This window comes from Labrus mixtus, chromosome 9 (genome assembly GCF_963584025.1).
Source record: "Labrus mixtus chromosome 9, fLabMix1.1, whole genome shotgun sequence".
NCBI classification, from domain to species: domain Eukaryota; kingdom Metazoa; phylum Chordata; class Actinopteri; order Labriformes; family Labridae; genus Labrus; species Labrus mixtus.
The window spans coordinates 10,198,744-10,211,679 of NC_083620.1; the positions used below are offsets into that span (position 1 = coordinate 10,198,744).

The window sequence follows — 12,936 nt, forward strand, 5'->3', positions numbered from 1 at the left end:
CAGAGGATTCATGCATCAGTGTTTGAATAGATGATCTTTGTTTAAGGCATGTTTGTGCGTCGGTCGATGAGTGTGGGGTAAAAGTATTAGATTATAGTGTTTCCTACAAGCAGAGAGTAGATAAATATTGTGTCATCGTCTTCTTTCTTAAGAAATGTCGGGGTTGTAACGTCCACAGAGCTGATATGCGACTCTTCCCTTTAGCTCGCCCACCTGGACACACCTGACGTGGTGAGAGAGCCCCGTGAGCAGGAGACGGTTAAACAGTCGAACACTGACAGGCATCACACTGATATGACGGAGGGGGGGTTGATAGATTTGATTGTGTGCTGACCCCAGCACATGTTTACTAAAGCACTTCCTGTATAAAAAATAAATATGTACAAAACAATGTCCAGCTGTGAGCAGGTGGGGTTGGGGGGATTTGTGTAACTCTTCTCCTGTCCTGAAAGTTTCATGAAAAATTTTGTAAGGGTTCATTTCCAGTTTCCTGCTGCTGCAGGGGCAGGTGGCTGGTTCTGGTTCTGGGGGATGCAGGTTTAGATGACTTTGTAGGTCAGGTAGTCTCGGAGAGGTGTGGGGATGGCGAGGGTCTCCACCTGCTGCGTGGTCATCACCCGACGCAGCGCCATCCTGCACATGTGCTGCAGACTGGAGACACTCAGAGGGCTCTCCCAGAAGTGCATGCTGCCGTCACGAGTTCTGCAGAAGAAGAAGAAGAAGAAAAGAGCGAGAGAGCAAACAAGAGGAGGGTGTTCAACACAGGAACATCACACACCCAAGTCAAACAAAATCTACACTCAGACGGAGAAAACCTGAAGGACTGGTTTCCTGATGCAATGTGAGGCTGTGTGTGTGAGTGTCTCACCCAGCAGCTAGGACATTTCCTTCAGCAGAGAAGGCACAGCTGAGGCCGTTGGACAGCGAGGCGATGGCCTGAGGAGCTCTCTCCTCGATGCTCCAGAAACGAACCAACCTGAGAGCAGAGAGACGTTGGAGTGACCACGAGTGTCTTTACACGGTGACATTAGAGTAACAACGAGCGTCTTTACACACAAAGCGAGTGACCATGGCAGACTGGAAGAGTCTTTACTAACGTCAGAGTTCTGCGTGTTTATCGTGTGCCTGCAGATCAAAACTGTCTTCCTGATGTTTTGAATCGGAAGTCTGCTCCCGTTTGTTTTTCCACGCCGCTTCCTCCCTCACTTTTTTCCACCAGCTCTTCAGAGCTTGGTCAGCCAGCGGTCACAGTGATTAATGGCCATCTTGTGACGGTCATGTGATCTGTCCAAACACAGCAGCATACAGCGGCTCCATTAAGACTTCCTAACTCCGTGTGAGGAAAACAAACTGCTGCTGTTATTCTCCATCAGCGTGTGCACGACACGTCAGACGTGAACAAACATCAGCTCAGGACACACACACACGGCTCCACCCACACACGCACACGCACACAGTACAGCCTCCTGCTGCTGCTTTAGAGACTTGAATGAAAGTGTTGCAGACGGTCATTCAGACTGATGTGACCGACTGAAACGCCACATGACGTTATGATCCCAGACCTTCAAACATGGATTGGTTTGAAGGTTTTGACTGAAGGTCGACAAAGAAAGGAAAGATGTTCCTTTGAGTGAACATGTAACCCACACTGAGAGAACAGAACATTGAACGTGTTATATCTTCAGACCCGTGCAGATCATCATTTTCAGAAACTAACAATGTGTAGAACAAACTGGAGGAGGAGCCAGGACGTGTATTCGACCTCTGTTGATTGTTTGTCTTTCGCTCCTTGAAGGAAGAATGTGCGACATGTGTCACATAAATAAATCAGGAATCAGGTATATCCTGTGTAAACGCCTCTCTGAGTCATGACTATCTACAATGAGTGAGAAGCTCAAGTCACCGTTACGAGACGACGTCGTCAGAGACGCCACAACACAAAGACGTTTGAGTGGACACTGTTAACTTTTCTTTAGTGTGGCGTTCAGTTGGACTAAAGTTTGAAGGTTTTTAAAGAACACGTTGGTGTGATGAGTTGAAATAACGATTAAGATTCTAAGACTGCAAACGTTTTTGATTTGATCACAAAGACACAGAAACGTCTCATTAAATAATCTGTGGATGAAGAGAGACTGCAGATGTTACCTGAGATCTCCTTTCAGTGTCTTACCTGTCGTCTGTGATGCTGGCGATGTGACGTCCATCGGGGCAGAAGCTCACAGAGCGAACCCAGCGGTCGTTTGATCCTCCAGCGAAGATGGGAGATGGAGGAGGGAAGAGGTGTCTGCAGAGTGAGGAGACACAGCGTCAGAACACATTCTCGGCTTCAAGATAAACACGGACTGTTTGAGTTAATACGTATCAAACTTTGAGCACATTTAATATCAGGAATTAAAAGAACTGTGAGATCAGAGGACAAACATTCGCTCTCTTCAGTACAAGGGTTACATGACCAGCTGAGGTCACATGTTGATATTAATTATTGTGTAATCAACGTGTCCTTGAGCCCTTTACCACTTCCTGTTTCACCATCAGGAAGCCTAAAGTCCTCACAGTTTACTCCACCAGCTGATTAACCTTAGAGGAAGAATATGTGATTTTTCACACTTAAATGTAGCAGAAATCAAATTTATCCTCTGAAAATAACTCTGTGAGTCATGACTGTCTACAATGAGTGTGACACCCGAGTCCCACTGTCTGTTTCTGAGCCGTAGCTTCACTTTGTTTACGTTCCCTGGACGGCCAGCCGGCTCCCCCCCTTGTGTATGAAAGTTGTTTAATTGAGGGACTAGAGCAAAGAAGAATAACATACTGTACTCTCTAATTATTTGAATGTCACGTAAGCGTGTCTCGATCACGGTCATTTCGTGTAAATTTACATGCAGTGTGAAGATACGAGCAAACTAAACATCGCTAGCATTAGCATGCTAACACAACAATGCAGCAGGAGTTGTTTTTGTTTGAATGCTGGTGCTCATGGGCGACATCTACTGGATCAAAAAGTCACATATTCTTCCTTTAACCAGGCGTGCAATGTAGAGACAACAACAACAACAACAATAACACTAAAGGCTCCGATGTACAAAGTGTGTTTCTGGAAGAGTCCTCTAGAGGGAGCACCACATAAATCAGACGCCGTAAAACATTGATGTCGAGATGATCTGGTGTTTGTATTCTTACCCCAGCTCCAGCAGGTTGGTGCCCTTGTGGTGGTCCCACAGGATGACCCGCGTGTCATAAGAGGCGGTCGCTAACAGCGCCCCATCTGGTGAGAAGTCACATGACACTACGTCATGGTGGTGGCCCTCCAGCTTCCGGATCAAAGCGTACTGATCCATGTTCCATAGGAACACCTGCAAGGTGAAGAGGGGGTTGTTACAGCGGGAGCCGTGGTTGGTTCGAGTCATAGATGTCTGAATTATAAACAGATTGAATTAACAGCATGAATTTAAGAGAATTAATCAATTTAACCAGGAACACCAAACACACGAGCTCATGCTACACAAGCAGCAAGGCTGCGTCACAATGCAACACTACATTAACTTTAAACATGTGCATCTTAGACTAAAAGTTCAGCTGAGTTAACGTGAAGAGAGGAAATAATCAAACAGGAAGTAACTTAAGGTTACATTATGTTACTGCACGGGTCTCTTTACAAAAGGCTCGCAGCTCCAGGACTACGAAGAGAGACTGCAAGAGAGAAGAAGAATTTATGGCCAAAGGACCTCCGCCTAAGTACACACACACATACACATTACAGTCACACACACACATACATACACACACACACACACACACACACACACATAACAGTCACACACACATACACATTACAGTCACACACAAACACTCATTACAGTCTCACACACATTACAGTCTCACACAAACACACATTACAGTCTCACACACACACTCATTACAGTCTCACACACACACACACACACACACTCATTACAGTCTCACACACACTCATTACAGTCTCACACACACACACACACTCATTACAGTCTCACACATACACATTACAGTCACACACAAACACTCATTACAGTCTCACACACATTACAGTCTCACACAAACACACATTACAGTCACACACACACACACACAGTCCTCATGGTTGTGTGTGTTGATATCTGTAAATCAGTCGTCAGGTAGGTGTTATGTAACGTGCACTTTGTGGGGAAACAGGAGAAACTGTTTGTTGACAGATGAAGTTAATGATTATATAAAATCAGTCACATGCAGCCGACTGTTTACTGACTCACTTATTTCCTCTTTTTCTACTTTCAGAAGAGAAGTTAGAAACAGAAGCAGCTTTTCTCTCAGGGATTTCCTAACTATGTGTTATATAACTCATCTGCAGATCATTTATTGTTGTTCCACTGCCGCTGCCCACAGCAGAGACTGTGTGGAGCTCTGTATGAAACTTTTTAAAGTCACAGGTCTGAATAAGTGCATGCAGTAATTCAAAGGTGTCTAAACCTGCACAGTAGCTGTGCCTGTGATAGGTCATTAGATGAAGAAGAAGCAGCTGCTGGAGAACAGTGACAGTGAGGGCGGGCATGCTCGTTGTTAAACTGAATCTTCTCTATGAATGTGGATGATGCTGTGAGAGAAACATTTACACTGACAGTAAAGATCCTGGTTACACAGAGAAGCTAGTGTGTGCAGAAAGAGGGCGGAGCTATTTCAAGATGGGGAGGGGGGTAGAGATGGGTTTAGGAGAGAGGTGAGGGGGGGGATGTTTAACAACCAGTTTTAAACTGAAATTAAATAAGAGGAACTGCAACAGCAGAGGTAGACAGACACGGAGCAGCACCTACGTACAGATTGACCTTGCGGGTCAGGTGCCAGGCGGCCTGGCGAGGCCTTTGGGCATTGCGTACTGTGCGTCCCCGGTTTACACCGGCTGCTCAAAATGTCAGCGCGGCGCTCCGTTCAAAACCAATCACACACTGAGCTCTGCCACCACCTGTGACAGGAAGAGCAAGACACACTTTGTAGGGACACACACAGCCTAACAACCATGACTACCTGAACCTCCATGTTGACACAGTTTAAGCTAACAGTGGAAGCTACTCCTCAAACATGTCTGCTAACCTTTAGGTATATACAGAGTTAACATGAGGATTTCTAAAGAGTATCATTACAGCCTGATCATGTGGAGTTAAACAGTTTAACCTTTAAGATCTGTGCTCTGCATGCAGACTTCAGAACACCAAGAGCAAAAAAAAAAAAAGGACGAAGCTCAACTAATCACAACACCAGGCACATTAGTTCTGAGCTGTAAATGAAGAGCGCAGCAGACTGGGAGGGTTTTCATTTGGAGGTTGATTGAGCACAACAAGCAGATTCACACATACGTAGGGAAACAAGAACTTGTGTACGTACTGCTTTGCCTGCGCCGACGGAGCATAGGATGGAGGAGTTGGGTGAGAAGGCCGTGCAGTACACCCAGTTCTGATGCCCGCGCAGAACCTTCACCATGTTCCCTGCAGAACACAAAATACATCAGTGGAAGGAAGTTTACCACTGTCAGAGCTACACAGCTGCCACAACACCTACAGGGTGAGTCATCGGATCTGTGAAGAGAGAAAAGTAATGGCAAGCAGAGGGGGAGACGAGAGACGAGGGGTGATGAAGCAGAGAGGGAGACAAGAGACGAGGAAGCAGAGAGGAAGACATGAGACGAGGAAGCAGAGAGAGGAGAGGAGTGAGGAACACGAGAGGGAGACAGGAGACAGGAGACAAGGAGTGAAGGACTCTGACAGGAAGTAGAGCAGAGGAGCTCCTCCCTCCCTCGCTCCCTCACCTTGCAGAGGAGCTCCTTGCTCGCTCACCGTGCAGAGGTCAGAGGTCAAATGATCTGTGTTTCTGATGTGTGTGTTTTCAGATCAGGGCCCCTCATATCTTCTGTATGTGTTGCGTATAAAAACTCTCTAGATGTAAATGGTGCTTTGAGTCCCCGGGCTGAATTTAAACTGTCAACATCAGAACAAAAACAAAGAGGTCACTGTTTCTGTTGACACCTCTCTTGAACACTGCTGCTTACTATTCATACGTCTGTGTTTCACTTTCCTTTTTACATTTCACCATCTCATCAGGTCACATTTGTTTTGATTGTCCAGCTTTAAAATCTGATCATCTTTACTCATGTTCTTATGAATTCAATTGGTTTATACTGTATATACAAGCTTTATTTTGATAGGACAGGATGTACCGTAAACGTGTCGGGATATTTATGGTTACCAGAAACACGAAGGAGTCTCTCATCTGTCGTCTTTCAAGATGTTTCTAAATGTATATTTTCTTTTGTTTCAGATAAACAATGTAAACAGGAAGTTGATGTGCGTACCATCATCCTTGAGGTCCCACACTCTCAGGGTTTTATCTCGGGATGCAGAAACCAGCATGAGGCTGCCATCGGGGGCAAAAGTCAAGTCCCGCACCACATCAGTGTGGTCCATCAGATTCAGCAACAGTTTTCCTGCAAACATGCGTCACATGATTAATCAAAGAGTTTTAGCAACACGTGGGAGCTAAGTCATAAAGGTAAAAGGGGCGTGTCCTCACCAGTGTATACATCCCAGATCTTGATGCGTCCGTTGTTGAGGCCCGTTGCGAGCAGCAGCTGGTCTTGGCCGAACTTGAAGCGGTGCCACTCGATGTTCACACAGCGGCTCTGCTTCTCTGGCACGGACGAGCCGAACGCCATTCCCCACACGGTGTCACCGCAGTCGATGGTGTGTTCACGGGGCTCTCCGCCCACTGGGACGACCTGTCCTCCATCGCTGCCCCGACGGGAGAGATGTTCGGGGCTGGAAGCATCGGTGACCTCCTCACTGTGACCCAGTGAGCTGCAGCGACAGAGAGCAAAGACAGAAGATGACGGTGACGATCGTCATGAAACCAGAACTTTAAACTTTGACACCATTCTAGTAAAAATCTAAAGAAGTCTATGCTGTGATACCGCTGAAGTCCTGCGCGTTTGACTGATGTTGTGTGGTTACTGACGTGTTACAGCCCTGCTGCTCACTAAGCACACAGACGCTGGATTCTGCTGCTGCTGATCCTACGACAACAAAGCAACACAGTATATCTGGTTCAGCCAACCCTGGACTAGAGAACCCCCCACCCCCACCCCGAGTGTTCTCAGAGCAAACCATCAGCTGCAGAGTTAAGTATCTGTTGGCTCTGCAGGGAAACAGCAGCTCAGCAGCCTGACGTTAGAAACAAACAGCTCTTGTTCTGAAGACTGACTCAAAGGGCGGCTCTGAGAGTCACAAGGCCGCTTGGAGACGGGAAGAGGAACCGGTTAAGCAGAAAGGTAGCTGAATATACAAGACATGTCGTCAGCTCTGAGGAGAACCTCTCTGTTTAAGTTTCAGGGACCTGAAAACACTTTGAATATCATCAACAGCTCTGAAGCTGCTTTCTGTGACTCTGAAAATCAACGACTCCATCACGGCTCAGACGTGACCTTCTCCAGCGACGTACGCTTAGGTCAACAGTGAGTTATCTCTAACAGTTAATATGAAGGAAACAGAAGCGTTAACTGTGGTGAGGGTAACGTGTTGTTGTAGAAAAAACAGGTCAGTCGTTAACATAAGACCAAGAGATTTTAAGTTCAGATTCCTGTTCCCTTCAGGGTAAATTCTTGGTTTGCATAACTCAGTGATATATCACCAACGAGCAGGCGGGGTCTCTGTAGAGTGAGACAGTCTGTAATTTAGTCAGAGAGGAATTCAACACAGAGCAGGCGAGGGAGCAGAGAAGATTCTGGATGTTAGTCTGCTTTAATCATCGAGCTGTGGATCTGTCAGGGTTCAAAATCGTTTTCTAGGGTGGGTGGGGGTGGAGGCGGGGCGGGTTCTTTAACTGGACTACCAAACCAGCAGTGGAGACATGAGATGGAGTCAGGGGAGAGAAAGTAGTGCAGCAGTGAAGGGGAGGACTCGTCTAGTAAGAGCGACCTGGACTCACTCCTAACAGCGAGACTCACTCACCGCTCCCCCTCTCATGAAACCATAAATGAGCTGTTCACCTCTGAACACAGCTTCTTCACAGAGGGTTAGGAATCATTAATAACAGACACATGAGGGTGGTGCTGCAGTCTCATGTCTCCCAGGGTTAGGGTAGAAATGTTTTATTTGGTGAAGATTCAGACCGTTTAAAATACGGAACTTTTGGAGTTTTTCTAGTTTGTTTGTTTCAAAGGTGAATTCATGAGAAAAACAAAACCACGAGGTTGTGTAAACGTTGTTTTTGCAGTCAGAGAAGTTTGGAGTGAGTTTCTGTGAATCGTTCAGTTTCAGACACGTCGACACTTCTCATAAGACAGGTGTGTCTGTGTCCATCGTTTCTTAAAGGTAAACTTCTGCACTCCTTCTGGCAGTCTGTCTGATGGTGTTTTAACACAGAAATGTATGTTTGCAGGTGAGAGACTGAGAATTAAAGTATTTGATGTGAGTTATTATGTGCAGGATTCCTGGACTTGTAACAGAGCATATTTTAGATACTCACAAGTTCTTCAGGCATTGAGTCCAGGGAATAAGCCTCACAATGCGATGCCCCTGAGACCACGCCAAGTAGGAACCATTAGGTGCAAAGGCGACAGTCCAAGCCTCGCGCCCGGACTTCTGGTCAAAGGGAGCAACAGGTACGAGGAGTTCACCGATGAACTTAGCCTTACCTGCACAACAACACAAACACGGTCAGTGACTTCAGAGCAATTATTAACAGGAACACACCCACAGAGATTCAAATCATAGTAAAGAGGCGTCCTGTGACTCGCCATACACAAGAGGGCCTGTCACCGATGCTGGCATCTGATTGGACAACCAGCAATGGGAGTGAAACACGATAACATTGTGCAATAAGGATAAGACATGTGATAAACTAACAGAAAAAAAAGAGCTAATATGAGCATTCTGCTGTCTTCCATGTTTCATAAAACTCCTGTTTGCAACATGTCTGTCTTAAAAACAACAACAAACATGATTGATTTCATTATAATTATTAAAGATGGAACTGATAGTTAGCCTTAGCTTCCTCTAACGGAGGGCATTCTGTTTTGTTATTTATGAAGGTGTGTTTCTCGCCATGATGATAAAATTGTGATTGATTAATCCAGCCTTAGACCTTCCTGCTCCTCACGGTTATATAGTTAATGTTAGTAACGTCCGTGTAGCTCCATCAGTCACACGGCTCAATAAGAGAAGAAGATGACCTCCTCTAAGTCAGTCTTTGTTTTAACACGAGCTGTCTAAGGTCATTATTAATCATTAAAACACAGTTGGACTTTATTTATTGGTTTTTAATAAATAATGATCATGTTGCTCTGAAGGCGGACTTTCAGAGAATCATTGGGCCAAAGAAAAATCTTTAATTGTCACTGAAACGATAAACACGACCTTTCAATAATACATGTTTTTACCTATTTGAACTTTAGGTTGGATTTGAGTCGAGTGGCTGTGAATGTTTTATGCAGTTTAAATCTCTAACCTAAGGTCATTGTCTGTCACTGTCTCATGAACTAGTTCTTTAAATCTTGAAATGTGGAAAAAATAACATTTTCTTTACATGTACAGATTGGACCTGAGCAGTATTTAGACTCAGTATATGACTCCTCAGTGTTTAAGTTTATAATATATAGGTAAATATTAATATTAAGTATAGTCAGTACTGTGTGGCGTTCAGCACGTAGCTCCGTCTCCTGAATGAAGCTGTGGGGGATGGATGAGTCTGAGCCGCATTCTTTAGGACCTCCTCCATCTTTAATCATCATTAACATTAAAATAACTAACTAACTACATACATTACAGTGAACCGGTCAGCCATGCTGCTGGTGGGTTAGGGTTAGCAGCGAGTGCAGTATCACGTGCTGCCTTCATGCACTCCTCGGAAATATTGTATTTATCATATTTGTGAGTTATTATACGCACATTGAGTGGCTTTCGAAAGTAGAAACTATGAGTGGGGAAATACCAGAGTTGTGACTTTTGCCTGACGATTCAGAGCAGCCAAAAAAAGCGTAAAGCTTTTGAAAATGTGTCAGCAATGGACGGAAAAATAAATATATTTATTTAGTTATTTTGTTAATTGCTGTCATTCATTTTTAGTCGTTAACCATTTAAGAACATACAACTATTAGATGTGGCAAGGGAGCAAACTTTTGACTATAAATCATGACATGTGACGGATAGCAACGTTTACCTGAGGCTCATTTTTGTTCTTAATTCTGCCGCTGAAGCACAAAGGAGCTCTGTGCCACGAATCAAACACCAGCCATATTTACAAATATAAATTAACACATATTTCACCGCCAAAGACACAAGACTTCTTTTTTTTTTTCTTTTTTTTTTTTTAGAGCAGAGCCTAAAAACAGCAGACTGTAAATAGACCATAGCTCTTGAATGCATGCATTAGTCATTACGGCTCGACAACGGGGACGTACGATGTTTCCACGGAGCACCTCAAGGCAGCAAGTAGCAGCTAACGCCAGACTGAGCTAAACACGGAGTTTCGGTTTAAAGTTTCACTCCCTATAAAACATAAAACACAACAACGTAACACAAATACCAGGCCCAAAATAAACACGTTTCAAACACGTTCAAAGAGATATAATTAGTTACTGAACGGAACCATAAACACGTGAGGATGCTCGGCCACAGCCCCTCTCAACACACGGCGTCATGTTTTATGTTTGTATTTTTCAACGTGAGATTATTATTATTATAGATTATTATAGATTATTATAAATATAAATATCAGAGGACCGTTAATCAGAGGTTAACTTTTTAACGGTGAGGTAAACGTTACCGTAACACTCACAGGAGGAGGAGCTACCTACCCACGGATACATTATCATAGAAAATATAAATAAATTAGTCTACTTACCTATATCATTTTCGTGTACAGATTCTGGGAAGCTTGCCATCTAAATAAAGACTACAGAGCTGAGAGAAAATAATCCGAGCACGTATTGAATTATAAAAGGAAATAAAAGAGCGGAGCCTGTTTCCTCTTCTACCACCGCTGATATCCCTCCGCCGAGCTGAACGTCCGATCCGTAAACTGATCTTTTCTTCAACTTCTTCGATTTCGGAATATATTTAACTTTGTTAATCTGTGATGAAGATGATCCGCTGTGTTTTTACGAATGTCTAACACGTTTGATGATGCAGTTAATTGTTGTAGATAGAAGGACGACCGTGAAGATAATGGTTTCACACCGAGGGGGATCTGTTTTCTATTAAAGGAGGGCTGTGGCGTCACACAATGGGCGGGGGCTTGATGAACGTCAGTACCGTTGTCGTGGTGATACTATTAACACCGCCCACTTTTTCTCCACACTTTTCGTGTGGAAAAAGCGCTTTACCGCCATCAGCTGGGTGAAAATAATGATTACAATTATAAAAAATAATATTAATTTTGATGTTGCCTGTTGATATATCACCACTGTTGTTCAAGAAATTTGATAATATCATCAAAGATTTTCTTTGGGGTAAAAAAAGGCCAAGAATTAACATTAAGAAAATGTGGTCATCAAGGGACATAGGAGGCTTAGGCCTCCCCAATATAAGACTATACAATCTAGCATTTGAAATGTCCAGATTGGGGGAACACTGGAGAGAAACGAACTCTGAGTTGTGCTGGATCAAAATAGAACAGGAGCTGGTCAGCCCTTTCACACCTTTGGACGTTCTCTCACATGGATCAAGGACTAGCAGACATGATTATTCTTCAAACCCAGTGCTGGCTCATTCAAAATCAGTCTGGAGAGAAGTTCACAGGATATGTGGAGCATCACACTTAAGACAATTATATGCTTCTTTATGGTACAACCCGGACATACGGATTGGGAAAAGGTCTGTCCATTGGAATCAATGGCTTATAAAAGGGATTCACAAGATACGTGACCTATATGTAGATGAAGGTCTTTTTCTGAACTTCTGCAGAAATACGATTTGGAGTATAAAGGAAACTTTTGGAAATACTTACAAATCAGAGACAGTATCACTAAGGGCAAATTCACTCAGAATAAGAATCCTGTGATTTATTTTGGAGATTTTTGGAGTTACCCTCTATGGCACACAGAGCAGCTGGGTTCTATAAACTCTTTAATGGGTTACAAAAAGATATATGTAAAAGTTTGAGAATGATTTGGCAGAAAGACTTAGAATGTGAATTAAGCGAGGAGGACTGGTCAAAAATCCTATCAAATACGGGGAGGTATATAAAGGAGGCTAGGGGGAAATTTACTCAATATAAAATAATACATAGGTTTTATTTTACTCCTTCTAAACTCCATAGGATGGGCATACTGGCCAATAATTTATGTTGGAAGTGTCAGATAGAATCAGGAACATTTTTACATGTACTCTGGGAATGCAAACTTGTAAACCCATTTTGGGACAAAGTCATGAAACACATAGGTAAGGGGTTGGGCATGACAATACCTAAATCACCAAGGATTTGCCTGTTAGGGGATCAAACTGAATTGAATTGAAGTATCGAAATATGACCTTGTTGTGATAAACGTTGGGGTCGTAACGGCCGCACGATTGATCCTTAGATTATGGAAAAGTGCGTCCCCCCCACAATTTAAGCAATGGATGGAACTTATGTCAGAAACTGTGTCTTATGAACAAGTGTTAGCCAGAATCAATAATGAAGGTGAGAACTTCCAGAGGTTATGGGGCCACTTTTTTGCTTATACATGTAGTACTATTGGTGCATTGTAAAGATAAAGATGTGGTACTGTGTATACTGTGGTTACTGAATTGTTATTTTGGTTCCAATTATGTACTCAGTTTTTATGGGACTTTGGGCATACTATTGTACAACAACAATGCTGTCTGTTTTGTTTGTTGAATGTTAAGTTAAAATAAAAAGTTGAATTACAAAAAATATATATATTAATGAATAATA

At 43.5% G+C, this 12,936-nt stretch overlaps 1 protein-coding gene across 1 annotated transcript; it reads right to left on the reverse strand.

The window, feature by feature from the left end:
• Positions 1-317: 317 nt before the first annotated feature.
• On the reverse strand, positions 318-11,258 carry wsb1 (WD repeat and SOCS box containing 1). The gene is made up of 9 exons (XM_061046177.1): positions 10,903-11,258; positions 8,527-8,695; positions 6,577-6,860; positions 6,359-6,490; positions 5,395-5,495; positions 3,181-3,353; positions 2,171-2,284; positions 869-976; positions 318-702 (listed from the first exon to the last, which is right to left on the reverse strand). The coding sequence occupies exons 1-9, from the start codon at positions 10,940-10,942 to the stop codon at positions 540-542; spliced, it is 1,284 nt and encodes a 427-aa protein (XP_060902160.1). The 5' UTR covers positions 10,943-11,258; the 3' UTR covers positions 318-539.
• Positions 11,259-12,936: the final 1,678 nt, after the last annotated feature.

Coding starts and splice junctions, on each gene's coding strand:
- wsb1 (XM_061046177.1), bottom strand. CDS start 10,942: ATGGCAAGCTTCCCAGAATCTGTACACGAAAATGATATAG. Junction 8,696..10,902: donor TGTACACGAAAATGATATAG/GTAAGTAGACTA, acceptor GTTGTTGTGCAG/GTAAGGCTAAGTTCATCGGT. Junction 977..2,170: donor GCCAGCATCACAGACGACAG/GTAAGACACTGA, acceptor CTCTGCTCTCAG/GTTGGTTCGTTTCTGGAGCA.